This window comes from Rhinolophus sinicus, chromosome 2 (assembly GCF_057876585.1).
Source record: "Rhinolophus sinicus isolate RSI-liver-muscle chromosome 2, RSI-T2T, whole genome shotgun sequence".
NCBI classification, from domain to species: Eukaryota; Metazoa; Chordata; class Mammalia; order Chiroptera; family Rhinolophidae; genus Rhinolophus; species Rhinolophus sinicus.
This window is the reverse complement of record NC_142502.1, coordinates 141,920,241-141,940,164: the sequence shown is the minus strand read 5'-3', so window position 1 is coordinate 141,940,164 and position 19,924 is coordinate 141,920,241. Positions and strand designations below refer to the sequence as shown.

The window sequence follows — 19,924 nt, the reverse complement described above, 5'->3', positions numbered from 1 at the left end:
GCTACTGAGAAATTCACTGCTGTATGATTCTTGAGTCTTTGTCCGAAGCTCCTGCCCCACCCATGTACCTCAGCTTTTGGAAGTTGTAGAACCATCTCTGTCTCCACTGTTTTACAATTTCATGACAAATGTACCTAGGTCCAGATTATTTTTATGTAATATATTGGTACTTAGTAAGTCCTTTCAGTCAGGAGACTCATAACTTTTGCCTCATTATCTTTGATTCACTTTGATGATTTCCTTCTCTTCATTTTCTTTCTGGCATTCAATGTGTGAGATCTCCTACAATGGATCTCTAAATGAAAATTTCCAAGAGCTCTTTTATATACTATCCAGTTTTTGTTTCAAAGATTAAATGTTATATTCCTGAGGCTAATGATGATGAATTTGTTTTACTTTTAAAGCTTTAACTGGGCTTGCAAAACCTGTTTTTCCAAGCTTCTTTTCTGGACGTGGCTTCATCCTTAGATGCCCTATGGAGGTTTTCCTCTGATGTCTGCTGAGTGGGTCTCTGCCTCTGTGGAAAGGGCTCTGGCACCTCCACAAACATGGTGGGGCTGCTGTGTGCTATGCTTGGAGTAATGTGGTGGGACCACTGCTTTGGGGAGATCAGTTTTCCCATCTCCTCGCTGGAGGGTGTAATTAACGCTAGTTGCCAGGAAGTCTCCTGTAGCAGGAAGAAGGCTGGAGGTGTAAATATGCTTATCTTCACTTAATTCCCCCAAAAGACACACACCCACCCCTCATCTATGCCTCCTGCTTCCTAGCCTAGAGACTCTATTTCACCCTCTCCAATGTCCCTCTAAAGGGCAGGAGAGTCTGAAGAGAGTAAAAAAGGAGACCTAGTGTTGTAATTGCACTGTAAACAGACTTGAAGCAATTTTCCTGTTGTCAGCCTCACCTTCACCCCCTGTTTCACTTATCTTGTGCCACCAATTTCTGAGCCTTTCTGCATTGTAAACCAGGCTGCTTCTCAGCTTTCCAAGCCGACAGCTTAGAATTCACTTTTTCTCCTGTCTGCCAGTCATCAGTTTACTGATTATAAGTTGCCAAATCTAGTTGCTATCCTCTGCTGTTCACTCTGTCCTTGTGGGGTCATTGCCTTTTCTTCTTAATCTGGTTCATTTCATTGGAGTTTTGAAAGGAAGCAAAAATAAGTATGTTTTCAACCTACTAACTTTACTCTTGTCACTAATCACTTAATTTTATTTGTACGTTAAGTACTCGGAAAAATTTAAAGTAGACATATTTAGTATGTGATCTTTAAAAATAGCTTTTCCCATCTCCTTCACTGTTATAGCTTGAGAAACCAGAATTAAAAAAACTCAGTGAAGCCTAAATTATGGGCTTGACCAATGTTCAGAAAGGTTGGTATAAAACACAAAATAAACATTTTTTTCTCTATTCCTGGACTATGCCCCTGAAAAAGACAAATAAAAGCAATTTATCAAAAATACTGGTAAATGAACTCAAAATTTAGCTTATATCTTCAGTGTATAAATAGCATCATTTCTATTACTAAAGACATATTTTAATATCCTTCCACTACAGGTGATTTATATGTAATTTTAGACTACATTTTATATTTACTAAATGCAAGTAGTCTTCATTTATATACATCCCTTCCATGTCACTCTAGTCAAGAGATTTGGTTTCCATTCTTGTATTTTTACCCCTGAAAGGTTGGAATTTCTTTTCTTTCCTTCTTTTGAAAACTGGCTGCTCTCTATGATGCTACCTCCAGCCTGGACTCATGCCCTACTCAGTCCGAGGCCGGTCCATGCGAGTCCCGCAGTGATCTCTGGCAATAACGATGAAAGAGAAACGAAAGGGATAACAAACACCTGTAGCAGTACCACCTGGCAACAGTTCCACGTCTCAAGTCTCAAGCCTAACTCTCTTCCAAAAAGACTGTTCTTTAAACTAAAGCACCACCCTACTTTTTGAAACAAAATGCAAAGATAGTATCCCCTTGAGATGAAGGAAGATACTTAAAAGGATAATGTGAAAGTCTACATAAAGCCAAAGTAGCTACTTCAGTGCTTACTTAACACACAACCAAAGTCATTTGTTTTTCCTTGTGTGGTCTAAATAAAATATGAAAAGAAAAGGAGGGAAATCTTCCTTCAGATAACTTTCCTAACTGAATCAAAACTTTTTCTTTGCTTCCTTTGCCTCTCCTCTGGATTCTCTATTATTTCTAGCTTGCAGTTAAAACTCTTTATAACTCATTAAAAAGCTAACGTCTTTGCTTTAAGGCCCAAGTAGAAAAGCTGGGTGGTTATGTTCCTATTTGGAAGCAACGAGTGGTGGCCAATCCCTGGATCTACTGAAGAAAGGCAGTAAACTAACAGCTAAGCCGTTTCCTCAGTTCCCACCTAGTTATTTTCTAGGACTCCCCACAATTCGTCCCCACCTCCGCAGATCTTTTGCCTCACAACACAAAACTACCCACCAATAGCTCGGAAAAGAATGGGAGCAGACACCACCATTTACATTGCCTCGCTGGTGAGTTTACAATGGACAGGGACTCCATTTGTGCAAACCAAGCTTCTGGATTCCTAGCTGAAACTCATGAACTCAAATTTCCACAAAAGTACTTTCGAGCATGTTTATTTTTAAATGAACCTTAAGAATATAACCTAGTTGTTATTTGCGGGACTACCAATAATAAGTAAAAAGTTACTAGTACAATTCTTGTGGCGTTTTATCAATCACTGAGAATATTGATTTTTGCGAAACATTATTTATTAATAATTACAACAAAAAATTGCAGAACTCTGAATGGGACTGTTAGGCAAAATCAAATATAAATTTCTAGAGCAAAGTAACTATAAACAATTCTCTATCAAGTGATTTTAAAAATATGACTAATGAAGAACCAGCTCTTTTGTACTTACAGCACAGAATTCTTCAAAGGATATTCTTCCATCTCCATCCTTATCTGCATTTATTATGGTTTTGTCTACAATTTGCTGTAATTGTGTATCTTTCAGATTGTTCCCCACCATCATCTTCAGCACCTGGAAGAGTTCCCCATTGGAAATATAGCCATCTTTATCCATGTCGTAGATACGGAAAGCAACTAAAAAAAAAAAAGAGTACGGAAAAATCAATGGCAAGTATCAGGCAATCACAAGTGAATACTGTCAATAAGAAAAAAAATGGTAATTTGTCAAATATTTAGAATTGTAACTACGAGGATTGCTCCTTTTCACATATAGATGTTGCCTTAGGTGCAGTTTAACATGGTTAAGAGTATGGGCTATGGAGTCAGAGTGGTTGGGCCTAGAGTAAGTTATTTAACCTCGCTAAGGTTTTAATTTCTGCACATGTAAAACTGAGGCTAATAACAGTTCCTACCTCCCATGTTCTTTAGAGCACTGAATGAGATAATATATGTAAATTGCTTAGAACATTACCTAATACGTGGTAAAAGCTCAACAAAAGATAACAACTGCTATTACTATTATTCTCATTTATATAGAGTTCATTTGCAAAGGATATTTGCATATATCCTGTGCCTCAGAGACCGGTTACTGAATGTCTCTCTAGTTAAGAGTTGAATAATTTTATGTATGTATGTATGTATGTATGCATGTGTCAAAAGCAGGGTTTATTATTCTACTATTCTACCTAATCCCCAATGTATGTTCCAGTCAGTGGATGAAGGGTAAATCAAATACCACATAGACACTTGGTAAAAACAACTGTAACTTTCTATAGGCAACAAAGTTTTGCCTTTTTTTTTTTTTTTTTTTTTTTCCCCAAGTCTAGGCATTTGGGAGTACATGAAAAAATTTCAGGTATTGAATGGTCTGTGCTTTCTTCTTTTATGTATCCGAAATGTTCTCTCCCTGCTGCCTCTTCTGTGCAGATGAGGCCCTGATAACAGCTGTGCAGCTGCACTAACAGTCTTATCTCTGTGTCACTCTATGGTTTTACAGAGTGCGACGGTATGCTTTCAATTTATAATGCTCCAAAGAACGGCTGAAAACATCTGAATTAAATTCTTCAAACCTTCTTTGAGTGCCTACTATTTGCTGGGCATAGGCCGGGCACTGGGTAGTGATGCTGCTGCCCAGTGAAATAGAGAAATAGAAATGGTGCCACAGAGGGGTTTTTTCCTTCCAAGTGGCAGGAGGATGTTTGCTAGAGATTAAAAGAACTTCTCCCACCTGGGGGAGGTATGGAACTCGGGCGCTGGGAACAGATGCTGTGTCTCTTCTGACAGGTGCTGCCATGGAAGAACCAACAGCAGTTTCTAAACACCTATGGATTTTGCTGCACAATACACAGTGATGTGTCTCCCAGGAGCGCTGGGTCATGTGGCCAATGTACGACATCTTCACTGAAGTTCTCATGAAGATCACTATGCTGTGCACCTGGATATCAGGTAATGCACAGAGTACACACAGGACAACGGCTCTCCCATCTCAGCCTGCATCGTACAATTCACCAGTTGCTCATTCCGAGGTGAAATGAGGGAGACGTTAGCTGTCACCTATGACCCAACCACTGTGTTCATGTACTGACCCTGTCTGGACAGGCTGGTCACTGCCAGAGTAGAAGCTGGAGTTCCTGGTTCTCAGGGCGGCCCTGACTGCGAGGATTACCAGGAAGTCCTGCTTATGAAATGTGAGTTTCACCATTCTGCTACGTCATCATCCACAGGACTGAATGTGGAAACAGGAAGAAAACCACAAACCGAATGCCAGGGGACACACAGGAGGACATACTGCTTAGTTCTCTGAGGGCACAATCACTCATCACTGTGTGGGAGCAAAGCCACCCCCTTATTGGCACGTAACCTGTCCCTGTGCACATGAGACTTGTGATGCTGTCCCTCCTGGTGGACTCCACATTAGGAAGTGGGCAATGGCTTCTTCCTGCTCCTATTCATCTGGTAAATCCTCCCTGTCATCTTTCTTCCCTTGTAGGAAGGGGGATCAGCAGAGATGGGATGCTGGGACTCCATGGCCAGGCCGGGCCACCTTTGTCATGTCCTGCCTCTTGGGTCCAGCCCGCACTCGGTGTGCATGCACCCAATGGCCAAGAGTTGAATAATTTTAAAGGGCTGCCTACATAAACCAAAACAGTGGAACTTCTGGTTAAGTATCTCTGAAAAGAATGTGTGCAAACTAAGTTACCCTAAGCACACTAGTACGTTTCTTCCCACTTTCATTAGAAAGTCTCTTATCAAGTCTTGTAGTTTATATAGTTGGTTTCAGTAGAAGGAAACTCTGTTTTCCTTCTATCCAACTAAAACGTAACAATGACACATTGTTAGAAAATATTAGTTACAAATGTCCTAAAAGGATTTTCTCCAGAATATAAAATTTTTATTATGTCCACTAAGGATCTAGAATAAAAGACATCTTTTAGAATATTTTTAAGAGGCGGTTATAATGCAGTTTGGGGTACTAATTGGTGGTATAAGAGAGAAGATAAACACAGTGAAGAAAAATACTTACACCTCAACTTCTGTTCCTTATCGCCTTTGACACTGAACTGAGATACACCCTCAATGAATTCTGAATAAGAACAGAAAATGTTTACAAATCAGAAGTTCCAATTTTTTATATAGGTAAGCAACATATACCCAATACACACACAAAAACTTACAGACCCACAAAATTTTATTTTCTTGCTGCAAAAGAAAATATTACATAGCAGTGTTTAAAGCTGAAAATGCCAAATTTGAAACTTCAACAAATAAGGTTCTACATATGTTTTAAATTTGAAATTGGAGTTCCCTAATGTCAAATCAATTTGAACAAATATTTATGAAGTACCACAAAGCATAATACTCAAAAACATATTCTTCAAGCTATTTATTTAACTCTTTCTTCTTGGAATATTATAATAAAAAGGGGCTTTAAGAAAGGATTATATATGGTTTTGCCAGAACAAAAACAATTTTGGATTTCTGGTCCCAAAATTCAGGATTATTTAAATAAACTATTGGAAATTTCATGAAAATAATCATTTTTATTCATTGGCTTCTAAACATTAAATCAAAATCAGTTTTAGATACCTTCATTTATAATTCAGTTCCTGAAACTAAAATAACAAATCTGTTGATTGCCCAGTGAAATGAAATATTTACTTTGAAGTACAGAATCAAGTATAAAATTATGTATCAAATTAATATCAGCAAACACTATTGAGTCTTTGTAAAATTTAAAATCTAACAAATCTAAAATAGACTAAAATAAATGAATCCTTTCTATACTGCTCATATCCTTATTACTACAGTTTATTTTTTATTGCTTAGTATTGCATTCTTTAAAAAAAAAAGTTTTAAAAAATGCAGCTAGTGTTGTAAGTTTCCCTAAAGACTAAGTTTCTAAAAACAAAGGAAATACTAAATCTCATTTTTTAAGTACTTTATAAAGACAATTTGATCATTTATGATCCAAAAAATAAATGATACTAGTTCATTAAGGTCATATACCACAGATTTTAACATATGCTATTATTGTAAGATCACCAATAATATAAAAACAGTTAAGGAAAATAAGTTTTTCAAACACTTTTGTATATATAGTTGTAAGACTACTCATACTAACTTGTGATGTTAAAAAACTACTTTCTTACCTTTAAAGTCTACTTCTCCATTCCCATCTGTGTCGAATATATCTATTACTCGCTGTACTAAAGGATTCTGTTGTAACTCCGGCAGAGACATGAACTCTTCCACACTCAAAGAACCAGAATTGTCCAAATCAAGCTTCTTAAATCTCTTCCCTAGCCTTTTAATTTCATCAGCATCAACTAAAAGCAAACAAAAAGATATAGCAATATTTACAAAATGACTTTATGAAAATTGTAGACAAAAATCCAGCAGTTAACCAATAGTTTAATTTCCAATTTAATTAAGTTATATATACTGATGATTAATTCCTTATAACAGAAAAAGTACACCATAAATATTTTGTTTGGTTACCCTTTTGTTCGTCTGCACCTGCCATAACATACAACCAACGGTGTGCTGAGCACACCAAGATATTACAATGGGATTGACAATGCTAAGCTGACCGTGGAAGTCACGTGGTTCCTAACAGGCAGGCCAAACCTATCTGCGCTCTGCACCAAAGCACCTTGATTTTCACTTCTTTTTAAATTTGAATTTACTTTATTCCTAATAGTTCATGGTTCAAAATTTGAACATTGTTCTAAAATTCAAAGCCCCCCTCCCACCCCACCCTGTAGATATCCAATTCCCCTCTTTAGAGGCAATGTTGCTAGTTTCTTAAATATGTTTCCAAAGATATTCTTTGCAAATATTAGCAAATAAAACACAGCTTTGGCTTTTTTTAACACACACACAAAAACCCCATGGCTAACAAAATTCACTTTTCAATGCTCCAAAGGAGAAAAACCAAACAACTTAAAAATGTTTGCATTAGTTTATAACTACTCTATAAAAATTCAGTATCTGGTCTCTTATATACATTCTTGAAAAGGTGTCTTCATTTTCTTCTAAATTATATTATTTTTTTCATTCCTTTAAAAATCAGACTCACACATAATTTTGATCGTGGATTAACAGAAATAAACAAATATATAAAAATTAAATGCAATCATGAACTTTTCAATAAAAAATCAACAAGTCAAATGTTATATTGCCCAGAAGTATTATGCTCATGTATTATGTACACACGACAGCGTGACAATTAAGTTCGTGAACTTGGTGCAACAATGTTGCTAACCTTTTTTGATATCAGAGGGATTATTCATTATGAATTTGTACCAACTACACAGTAAACCAAGTTTACTATTTGGAAGTGCTGAAAAGGCTGCATGAAAAAGTTAGACAACCTGAACTTGTCGCCAACAATTCATGGCTCTTGCATCACAACAACGCACCAGCTCACACGGCACTGTCTGTGAGGGAGTTTTTAGCCAGTAAACAAATCACTGTATTGGAACACCCTCCTTACTCACCTGATCTGACCCCAGTGACTTCTTTCTTCCCGAAGATAAAGGAAATATTGAAAGGAAGACATTTTGATGACACATTCAGGACATCAAGGGAAATACGACGACAGCTCTGATGGCAATTCCAGAAAATTAGTTCCAAAATTGCTTTGAATGGTGACTAGACGCTGGCATCGGTGCATAGCTTCCCAAGGGGAGTATTTTGAAGGTGACCATAGTGACATTCAGCAATGAGTAGCACTTTTTCTAGGATGAGTTAGCGAACTTAGTTGTCCGACCTCATATGTATTATGGTCCACAATATTAGAGGCTGACATTATAAACTGTTTTGAAAGTTCAAATATATGACAGCCTCATTGTAAGAAAAAGGCAAAGTATATATTTTAAAAACTTAAACATACAGTGTTAAAATGGTAAGAACTATTAATTACCTGCACTATTAAAGTACAGAATGTACAACGACAAGATGCTGCTCTAATATGAATTAGTTCATATGCAATTGATAAAGAAGGAAGAGATGTCAATAGAGCACAGAAATGTCATTGGTTCACAGGGGTTTTCTGGGCAAGTTTACTCCAATTAAAGAGAAAGTCTTAATAAAATATGAAAACCTTAAGAAAAAGTGAAAACAACAAATGCCTCCCATTAGAGAAAATAACATCCAGTTTAGTGGTTTCAAGAACCCTGACACTTTTCAACATTGTTATCTGGTGAAAACTAAGGGCGCAAATGAACAAGCTGCAAAGACAATTTCTCTTGTCTACCACCACTCTCCTCCACATGTCAGCCCCCACCCCAAAAAAAGCAATTAGCAAAGATGACTATACCCTGGCTCATTATTTAATTTTTACAAAATTAGTTTCTGCTGAGGCAGATGCCCTCAAAAACCTGTTCCTCAAAAATAGGAAGCACAAGCCCCAGCTTAAGGCTCGCAAGTAAACAGACAGGGTGCATGATACAAATGACAGAACTAACTTGTGCTAGTATTTTAAATATCAAATTGGTTTTTGTTACTACTCTGTTACAAAGTTGCGTAAGGAGTGGTCTGCTGTACCCATACTTTTCCCAGACATGTCATTTTGCAGCACGTGCGGTTTTTCAGAAATACATGTTGTATTATAGCAGAAATTCCTTTATATTAATGATTCACATAAACAATGCTTTAAATAGCACAACACACATGTATTTATAATAATCCAATCAAAATTTAAAATATACACTTCATGAACACATCAATTTCTTAGAGCATTGTACCCCTCTATTAAAAAGTATTCCTTCTTTACTGCAGATAAAAGCAGACTGTTCAAATCAACCTTATTTTCCAATTCTCCATAATTAAATTAGATATCCTTATTCTTGGAGGGAACAAACTTAATAATAAATTAAGTCCCACAAATGCTTTTCATTTATTTGTCTACATGTTTCCCCCTCCTCAGGGCAGAGTTCATGACTTTCTCTTCAGTGTTCTGTATACTGCATATATCAAGCGCTCAATAAATGTTTTAAATGAGTATTAATTCTAAGTGTTTCAGATTTAAAACATATTGATCAAAATGCCACCAATATTTATAGTAAAACTCTACTTATCTAACCAAACACCAATTGGCAAACCTTTCAGAACAGTTTCTCAAAGTTCATAGATGTTGCTGAAAGCTACCCTCTCTCTCCATGCTTGCCTTAATTTTACATACATACCAAGGATTACTTTCTTCTAGCAATCTTCAGTTTTGCCTTAGTTTACAACAACAGATCACAAAAGGTGATGAGGAAAATGAACAAAATGGATGACTACAGATTACAAGTGGAAAAGGAACAACAATGTCTCTACAAACACTATATGGACAAAAAAGGGTCATTTCGTTTAACAATAGCGCTAGAGTATACTACTAATGGAAAAGAGGGAAGGCAGACATGTAGTACCATAATATTTATGGAAACTGTCAGATTCCATTTACTGAGGCGGGGACATAAATAACAGTTTAGAAAGTTACATCATGAAACTGAAACTGAGGTGCTTGAAGGATTATATTTCAATTACCTAGAAAACCCCATTAATCCAGAAGACAGCATTCCATAGTCTTGAATGAATAAGGAATATTAAGAATATCCTTATGAATAAGGAATATTCCTTATGAATAAGGAATATTAAAAATATCAATATAATAAAGATGAATCATAAATCGTCAAATATACTTTGTTCAATCCATCCTTCTTTACACTATCAATAGTAATCTTTCTAAAAGGCATTATTCCGCCAAATTGCTAGCTCTTGTGTTTAAAAATTTCTAATGGCTTCCTAACGCAAACAGGATAAAAAGTCTAGAGTTCTTGACATCAATATTTAGCCTCCATTTAAGTTTCCATCTTTCTCTTCCCCATTACTTTTACTTTAGCTACAATGCTCTTGGCACTATTCTTCAACAGCATAAATTTCATGCCACCATTCCCTTATAAACCCTCTGCTGGGATGTCCTTCCCTGAACTCTCCATTTACGAAAGCCCTATCAATTTTTCTGATTAAAAAGGGGAGGGGGTGCTATTAACTGTATGTCCTGTGGTTATGAGTATCATTAACTCTCTCTCTGGCAAAAGCCCTTAAAGCAACATTTAAAATCCATTTACTTCCTTTTGCTTTAAACATCTTATGAAATACTATAAACTAGTTGATACCTGTTTTAAATGACTAGTTTAAACCTTCCTCAAAGGCAAAGCTATGTGCCAGTGATCACACTTTAACTTGACAATAACTGGCTTTTTAAAAAGCCCCTTGGAGGAAACAAGCTTCTTCTAATCTTCTATTCATCATCATCATTCTCTCATACCCCATGCAGCCAAAACTTACTTTGAGCTTAAGAAGTCAGTGTAGTTTGAAAGATGGCAGTATCTATTCTCCAACTACTCATTTATTTCTCCTTTCAGTCCCTTCCTTCCTGCTTGGATTATGATAAGACACAGACTAGATTACTCAGTATTTATTATCCAGTTGGGGCTAGTTGAGCACTGAAGGAATTCTGTACCTAAATAATTATATTTTAAAATGGCTAGCTTGAAAGGCAATGCCATGAATATATTTTAAAGACAAGATCTAACAAAGTTAGTTTTCAAAAACAAATGGTAAAACTGTTTCTTTTAGATATGGAACAAAGTAACTTATTTGGTTGTTACTGTCACCAGAGAGAAGCAGTTATTCAGCACTTCCACTTGCCTAGAAGTGTTTAAGGATTAAACATATCCTAAAGTACGAAACAGGTCCCAGTTCTTGAAATATCAGCATTTACCAATCTCCTACAAATTAGACACAGATCTCTGAAATAGATAAAACCCATTTTGGCAGCACCATTAAATGTCTCAGATCTTCACTGAGTAAAAGTTAAATATGAACAAATTCCAACTTTTGGCACCAATTGTCATCAAACATTTTTCCTACTGCTCTGGATCATACGTCCTTAAAACAGATGGACAAAAAAACCCACAAAAAACAAAAAAACAAAACACACCTTCTTGACTCATCTTGTGACTCAGATACTCTTTTTCATATGTTTTGCCAAGTTGTGATTTTTTTCTTTTTGTAAGGATTCCTTTGGGAGGACTTTTTTAATAGTTGAAAATACCTACATATTCAATTTAAATTCTATTATTCAAAGTATTAATCTCATCAAATCACATATGACATATATATTATCTAAAATTTAAGCAAAGGATTAAAAACTTAGATCTTTTAGTTTGAGTTTATGAAATATAAAGTTATTAACAAGGAACTGATGAATTGCTTATACAGAAAACACCAAATTAAACTGTTGAGAATTTACCCACCCTGGGTATATTCAGGGGTAAGTGTAAAATCTAGATGGTTACTTATTTCAACAAGTAATTTCAAGAATCTAATATCACCACATAAAATAATTAAGACCTTGCTTTTAGAGAGCTCATGTTGCTACAGTAAATTTAGTATATATTTTCAACTGGACATATGTGTGTTAATACTAGAGCAATATAATATTAATAGAGATAGAAGGTTGACTATTCAGTCACCACCCTCTCAGATGAAGAAACATAACCATCTCCCTTTATTATATATATTTTTCTCATTTAGTAAAATGAATACGAGAGATTCCAAAATAGTAGAGAAGAGATCTAGTCTCTGGCTTTTAAAGCACTGTTACTACTACATTTATTAGGTTGGTGCAAAAGTAATTGCAGTTTAAAAGGTTAAAAATAATTGCAAAAACCATGATTACTTTTGCACCAATCTAATACACCAAGCTGCTACTCCATTGTTAGGGTTAAAAGTAAAAACAATTTGAAGTCTAATTTCTTTCAGGTTATAGTGAAGTTTCTCAGAATCAAAAGGAAAATAAATAAGCAGAATGGTAGACAAATAAACTTTCCTTACATTTTAGCCAATTCCCAGTAATTGTGTAGTAGTTAACAGCCACAAGACTATTGCTCCTTCAGGAAATTCTTTTAATAGCCACTTTATAAATAATTTACAACCTATTCGTCTATTAATGATTTAACAACAAAAACAAAATAAAGCAAGTCTTTTCAAACCCTCCAATTTGTGACAGCTCCTAATTTTTTCCTTGTCTTTCATGACCATGAACTTCTGATCCAGTATTTTGTAAAATGTCCCTCAGTTTGAGCTTGCTGATGTTTTCTCATAATTAGAATGAATTTGGGCATTTGGGGGCAAGAATACGAAAGAAATGATGATGTGTCCTTTTCTGCACATCATATCAAGGAATTCCTGATGTCAACATGTCTTTTTATTCGTGATGTTAACTTTGATCACTTGGCCAAGGTACGTCCGCCAAATTTCTCCACTATAAATCTACAATCTTTCCCTTTGCATGAAAAAATAACTGGGGGTGGAGCGGATACTTTGAGACTATGCCAATATCCTATTCTCCTAAAACTCTGACCTAATTTTAGCATACACCAGTGGGTCTTGTCTACAAGATTTTATTACTGTAGTATTTGCCTAATAATGACTTCCATTTTCCCTCTTTTCTTTTACATTAATGAAATGCTCCTGTTTTTTAAAAAAAAAAAAAAACTGTCCTTTCTCCCAATGTATTTCTTTATTCAATTATACACATCAACATTAGTTCATGGATATTTATTTTATCCTATGGGTTAAAATCCAATTAATATCATTTGTTAGTCAAATTGTTCCATCTTTGGTCTTCAGGTATTACCTCAGGTTGGCTCATGTGAGACCTTTCAACAATCCCCATTTTGAACACTTCCTTAATTTCTGGCACCATAAAATGTTCCAGTAGATGTAGTATTTCTAAATCTACATAATATTTCTGAGTATACATAATATTTCTAAAAAGAAATTCCCTAATCTCTTTTGTACGGCAGGATATTTAGAACTAACTTTAGAATGAAAGCTATTAGGAAACATTACTCTAATAAGGGATCTCAGAATTTGTACTTCAGAGGTATTCTGGAAAGAGCCATCAGACATGATAAAGTTACCCATGGAGAAACATGCACTAACTCTTGTAACGATTACCACAAGCATAAAGCTTTACAGTGTTGTCAAAAGAAGCTACTGGGTAGTATTTCAACATAAAGACTAAAAATCTTTTGTAAAATTTGTCTTACAAAAGTAATGTAATGACAGTATTTTCATGTTACCCCAATAAGAAGTAAAAACCACCAGGGGGCGCAGTAGAGACAGTCACAAATAAAACCATAAATAGCATCAAAAAAAATCCCAACTTTTATAATGACCCTGCGTATAGACTAGCAGTTTAATATTCTGCACAGAATAGTTTGACAACAGAACAGAAGAAAGAAAGCACCCTACCATCATTATTATATCGAAAAAGTACATTATGAAATATGGACACAGTCACACACATTTGTGCTGGGTGTTTTTTTTTTTTGTTTTTTTTTACAAATGAAAAATTTTCATTCACTTAAAAGTTCTAGATTTCAGGGGTACATTGTAATTTTCTAATGCAAGAATCAATGCGTACTTTTGGTGTTTTTAGATTATAATTCTTACATACTTTAAAAATTAAGTAACTGTCAAATACGTAAAAGCTAGACATAAGCACCAACAAAATAATTATCAAGTTGTAATCAAGACACTAAAAAGAAATTTTAATGCAACCGTGAAAAATAACATTCCAACAATGCATTAAATATACAGTTCTATAGGTTGACAAATGTGTACACCTATATACACATCACTACCAAGATAAAAGCCCATTTTCATCAGCCCAAAATGTCCCCTTGCGTTGTTTGCAGTCAATCACCCACCTCGCTCCCCACTGACCCTATGCAACCACTGTTCTGCTTTAACTAAATTGTGTCTAGAATTTCATATAAATGAGATCATACAGTATGTACTCTTATGTCTACCTTCTTTTTCTCATCAAGTATTGACCTTAATCCAAGTTGTTTCATGTCAGTAGTTTGTTCCTTTTTATTGTGGAGTCATATTAGTCCACTGTATGGTTACACCATTATTTGTTTATATATCCATTTGTTAATAGACATTCTTGTTTCCTGTTTGGGACAACTGGGAATAAAACTGCTTAGAATACTCATTATTAAGTCTTTTGGTAAACAAATGTTTTCAAGGAATTGCTGGATCATAAGGTAAGGATATCTTAACTTTCAGAAACAAAGTTTTCCAAAATGATGTACCATTTTACGCTCCCATCAGCGATATGAGAATTCCAGGAGCTCCACATCCTCGTCAATACGTGATATTATCAGTCTTTTTAAGTTTATCCATTCTAGTGGGTGGTAGCAGTATATGGTTATAATTTAATTGGTGTTTCTCTGAGGATTAATGATCTTGAGCATCTTTTTCACGTCATTATTGGCAATTCATATATCGTCATTTGTGAAATGACCAAATTTTTTACCCTTTTTAAAACTGCGTTGTCTTAAAAGAGTTCTGAGATGATCTCTGTATATTGATGTAAATCCTTTGTTAGATGCAGATATTTCAAGTATTTTCTCCCAGTCTTTAAATTGCTTTTTCATAGGTGTTTTTCAGAAGAGCAAAAGAATGTCAATTTTGATGAAATTCATTTTTTTCTTCTATGATTGTGTTTTATGTGTACTAAAAGTCTTTGCCTATGCTGGTTTGGTTGTGAAGAATTTTCTCTCATGTTTTCTTCTAGAAGTTCCACATTTTTAACTTTTATGTTTAAATCTATGACACGTTATTTTTTGTACATGGTATAAGTAAGGGTAGAAGTTTTATTCCATATAAAAATATAGCTATTTTGTTGAAAAGACTCCTCTTCCAATGGCATCTTTTAAGCTTTTGTCAAAAATCAGTCAACTATACAAATTAACATGCTGTACATCTTAAATTTATACAATGTTATGTGCCAAATATATTTCAATTAAAAAAACTTAAATCACATATATATTAATATGTATGTATATATGTTTATACCCTCTTTGTTCCATTGATTTGTCTATCTTATGCCAATATCAGTCTTACATTTTATAGAAAATCTTTAAAGCAGGGAGCACTGTCCTCGTATTTTGTTGTTCTTTTTCAAAATTGTTCTGGCTTTTCTAAGACCTGTGTGTTTCCACATGGGATTAACAATTAGTTTGATAATTTTTACAAAAAAACCTGCTGAGAATATGACTGAGATGGTCTTGAATCTACAGATCTGAGTAGAACTGGTAACACTATCAATGAGTCTTCCAATCTATGAATGTGGTTAACTCTCTCCATTTATTTAGGTATCCTTACGTTTCTCTCAGTGATGTTTTATATTTCATAGTTCAGTATACAGATCTTACATATACTTGGTTATATTTATACCCGAACAACTCATGTTTTCATTCTATTATAAATGGTACTTTTGTAAATTTCATTTTTTTTAATTGTTCACTACAATGATACAGAAATTCCACTGATTACTACATATTGTCCTTGTATCCTACAATCTTACTAAATTCACTTATTGTTATATTTCTAGTAATTTAGGATTTGCTATATATAAAACCATGTCATCTGAGAATGAAGATTATTTTACTCTTGCCTTTCCAATCAGAATGCTTTTTTTTTTTTTTTTCCTGGACTTACTGTCCTAACTAGGATTTCTAGTACAATTTTGACTGCAATTGGTCAGAGTGAAAAACTATGCTTTTTTCCTCCAATCTTAGGTGGAAAACATTACCTTTTATCGTTAAGTATGATGTTACCTGTAGACTTTTTAGTAGGTGCCCTTTATCAGATTAAGGAAATTCCCTTCTATTCCTAATTTGCTAAGAGTATTAATCACAAATGAGTACTAAATTTTGTCAAACACTTTGCTACATCTATCGAGAAGATTTGGGTTTTTTTCTCTTTTATTCTGTCAATAGAATGAATTACACTAATTGCATTTTTAGTTAAAATCATACTCCTGGGACAAACTCCACACGGTCATGTTTTATTGTCCTTGTTACATACTGCTGGATCTTACTTACAAATATTTAAGGATTTTTGCATATATATTCATGGTGAGTATCGGTCTATAGTTTTCTACAAATGTTGGTATTGCTCAGTATAATGCTAGCTCCTATTTTCTGAAGGAATCTGGATTATGATTGGTATATTTTTTCATTAAATGTTTGCTAGAATTTACTAGTAAAGCCATCTGGCCCTGGAGTTTTCTTTGTGAAAACATTTTAAAATAAGGATTCAATTTCATTAATAGACATCACACTATTAACATTTTCTACTTTTTTGTCGGTTTTAGATATTTGTTTGTCAAGGAATTTGACTATTTAACCTAAATGTAGAATTTATTGGTATAAAATTATTCTTGACATTCCCTTTTATCTTTTTAACATCTGCGGGATCTCTAGTGATTTCAGTTTTCATTACTGATATTATTATAGTAATTATGTTTTCTTTCTTCTACCATGTTTCCCCGAAAATAAGACCTAGCCAGACAATCAACTCTAATGCATCTTTTGGAGCAAAAATTAATATAAGACACAGTCTCATATTATATAAGACCCAGCATTATGTTATAGGAAAATAAGACCCGGTATATTATATATTATATTATATTATATTATATTATATTATATTATATTATATTATATTATATTATATATGTTATATTATATATTATACCTGGTCTTATAGAAAAATAAGACTGGGTCTTATATTAATTTTTGCTCCAAAAGACACATTAGAGCTGACTGTCCAGCTAGGTCTTATTTTTGGGGAAACATGTAGAACGTTCCTTCAAAACATGAATAGTATGTACCACTAACTTACTTTTATTTTATATAAAAGATATAGCCAAAAATGACCCACCATACCAGAACTCACTCAGGCAAATGAATGTTGTCCAAAGATGTCACAAAAGAAGCTTATAACAATCCCTAAAAATACATTCTTAGAATTATTTTCAGAGCTCATTAAACTTAAGAAAATCTGTCACAGAAAAGCCATGTAATATAAAGGGTTGGAAGAAACCTTGGAGATGAAAAACTCAAGATGAGAAACAGACCCAGAGAGTTAAGCTGATCAATGCTGTAAAGCTTAATAGCAAAAATGGGTTACAAGATTTCTTGAAATACTTTTTAATTGCTTTTGCTACATTAGTTCCATCTGAAGAGTTAGCACAGAAGCTTAGGCTAAGAGATAGTAAACATTACTGTTCCTCAACTTGCATTTTTGGATGAAGTGTGGAGAAAAGGAAACAATATAAATGTTCCGACTCCAGGTAGATAATAATTGAAACATATTTCTAAGATGTTCCCCAACTTGTATATTACTGGTTTCCCTGATGAAGGTGTTTGTAATTGCTGTTGTTTTTCTCCTTTTGGTTTATCTACATTGTGGTTCAAATCAAAATAGGCAGTAAGTTATTGAAAAAGCATGTATTTTAAGATCATAAAAATACATCTTCAATTTTTGTTTTAATAACCCTGGCTTTGAAATCATACTGTTATATTTTTAAAAACCTAAGTGTACATTGTGTAGGTCAATAACACATCTTATTCAGAAGACATGGCTCTCAAAGATTTCCAGTGTTTTGTAAGTCAAATCCAACCCCAACCCATTATACAACATTCTCCAGGTTTTCCTTATCTTTATTTCATGCTGTGCTATGTTTCACTTAAACACATTAGTTGCACTTTTCTTTTGGCTTTGTACCACCCCCGACTTTCAAAAAATAATGTAGTATTTTCACAAAAGTGCAGATTCAAGTCTTCTTTTCCTTGAGCACCAACTATGCAAGACTGACTTAACGGCTGCTCCAGAGCTCAAACTGGTTGCCACAAAAGTCACATGTACACCAGTCTCTGCTTCTTTTTAGTTCCTTATTGGCTTCCTTTTTAATATTAAGAAAGTCCAGCACACAATTTATAGAATGGCTTTTGCTTTCTTCTTAAAGACATTGTTCACAAACAATTCTGGCTTCTTACTCTTATTTGAACCAATTATTTTCCTGATAGTTGTTATCCTGGGATTTCCACTGTGTCTTAGAGATTTAGTTCTTGGCTCTCACTTCACCTTCTTTACCCTCTATTTCATTTTTCTAGGTAGGTACATATTCAAGAAGTTATAAAAGGTAAATTTCCCGGTCCCTAAATATCTGTAAATGGCTTTAATTTGATCTCACACCTGAATAATCATTTGGCTGGTATAAATTCTGGATTTAGGAACTCAGAACTTTGAACTGACCCACTGCTTTCCAATATCTATTGCTGCTAAGAAATTCAATGCCTGTAGTCTACTATTCTTTTTAGGCAGCTTCCAACCCCTCACCCCCACCAACCTACCCCCATTTAGTAGCTTTCAGGGTTTTCTTTTTACTCTTGGAATTTAAAATTACAAAATAGGTTGAGACTTAATGTACATCTTTTTTCATCTAAACTTGACTGTCAGAATGCTCTTTCAATCATAAGATTTGATTTTTCAGAAGAGGGAAACTTTCACCCACTATTTCACTGACTATTTGTGCCTCTATTTTATCTAATACAGTTTCTGAAATTTCTTTAGTAATAGATCCTATTACTCCCTGTGTTTGTTCCCACATCCTTCTTTCCTTGCATATTTTTCCATATCTTTTGCTCTAACGTTCTGAGGGAGATCCAAGAATTTATACTTTTGCTAAATGGTTATTTAGGCTTTTCACCAGCTAAAGTAACTGATTTCTGCATAACAGCTACGAAATTATTCAAATTTGTGGTAGACTATCAAATTACTATGTCATGGACTTCACTGCTAAAACTACAAACTGCTAAATACTGCCATGATATCAAAATTTGACAGTATGGATTTGACAGCTAGCACTTCACTTTTCTTAAGACTACTTACCTAAAAACCTGATGTATTTAGAAAACAGTAGACAATCCAGGTATTAAAAAAAAAAAGTACTGTAACAGCAAAACAAGGTAACAACTCCATGCACTATACTTCAGAAAACCTTTCATCCCTCTCCTTATTACTCAGCTCTAAAGCTTTACTGAAAGAACGCAGAATGTAAGTAATTCTCCATGGACTAGGTAAAATAAATTAGAATTCAAGATCACTAAATTACTAAGTAAATGATAAATCATGGCTGGGGATTGTTTACGAAGTATGAACGATGTTATACATTTATGAGGATTTTAATCTAAAGTAAAAAAATGCACAAGTCCATTTCAAAGTTAACCATAAAATTACTTTATAATAAATGACACTTTAGGAATAAAATGTTTTAAAAACATTTTTGCCTGTTCACATTTAAACTGAGTTTTTATTGATATTAAAAAAGGCTTCCTCCAAAGACTTTTGAGATGATGAACCAGAAATTACTCCTCAGAACACACATTATTTAAAAACTGGAGTTCATCTAGTCCATTTAAGAAAGGCAACATAAAGGAATGCAGATATGAAGGAGGAAATCAAATTAACTTTAGATTAACTTTTTCAAAAGTTTTGTTTTCAAAACAAAGAAAAACCCTAGTCTAACAATATGAACACGTAAACCTCCCTGAG

The 19,924-nt window shown here is 34.3% G+C and overlaps 1 protein-coding gene and 1 pseudogene across 1 annotated transcript in view; both read right to left on the bottom strand.

Annotated features, from left to right (window-relative positions):
• PPP3R1 (protein phosphatase 3 regulatory subunit B, alpha) overlaps positions 1–19,924 on the bottom strand; it is a 64,701-nt gene that overhangs the window by 4,010 nt on the left and 40,767 nt on the right. The window contains exons 3-5 of the mRNA XM_019718240.3: positions 6,601–6,777; positions 5,475–5,534; positions 2,901–3,085 (exon numbers count right to left, since the gene is read on the bottom strand). Of these exons, the coding sequence (XP_019573799.1) occupies positions 2,901–3,085; positions 5,475–5,534; positions 6,601–6,777 (422 nt within the window). The remainder of the gene's footprint in view (positions 1–2,900; positions 3,086–5,474; positions 5,535–6,600; positions 6,778–19,924) is intronic.
• Positions 3,942–5,122, bottom strand: LOC109438390 (transmembrane protein 106C pseudogene; annotated as a pseudogene).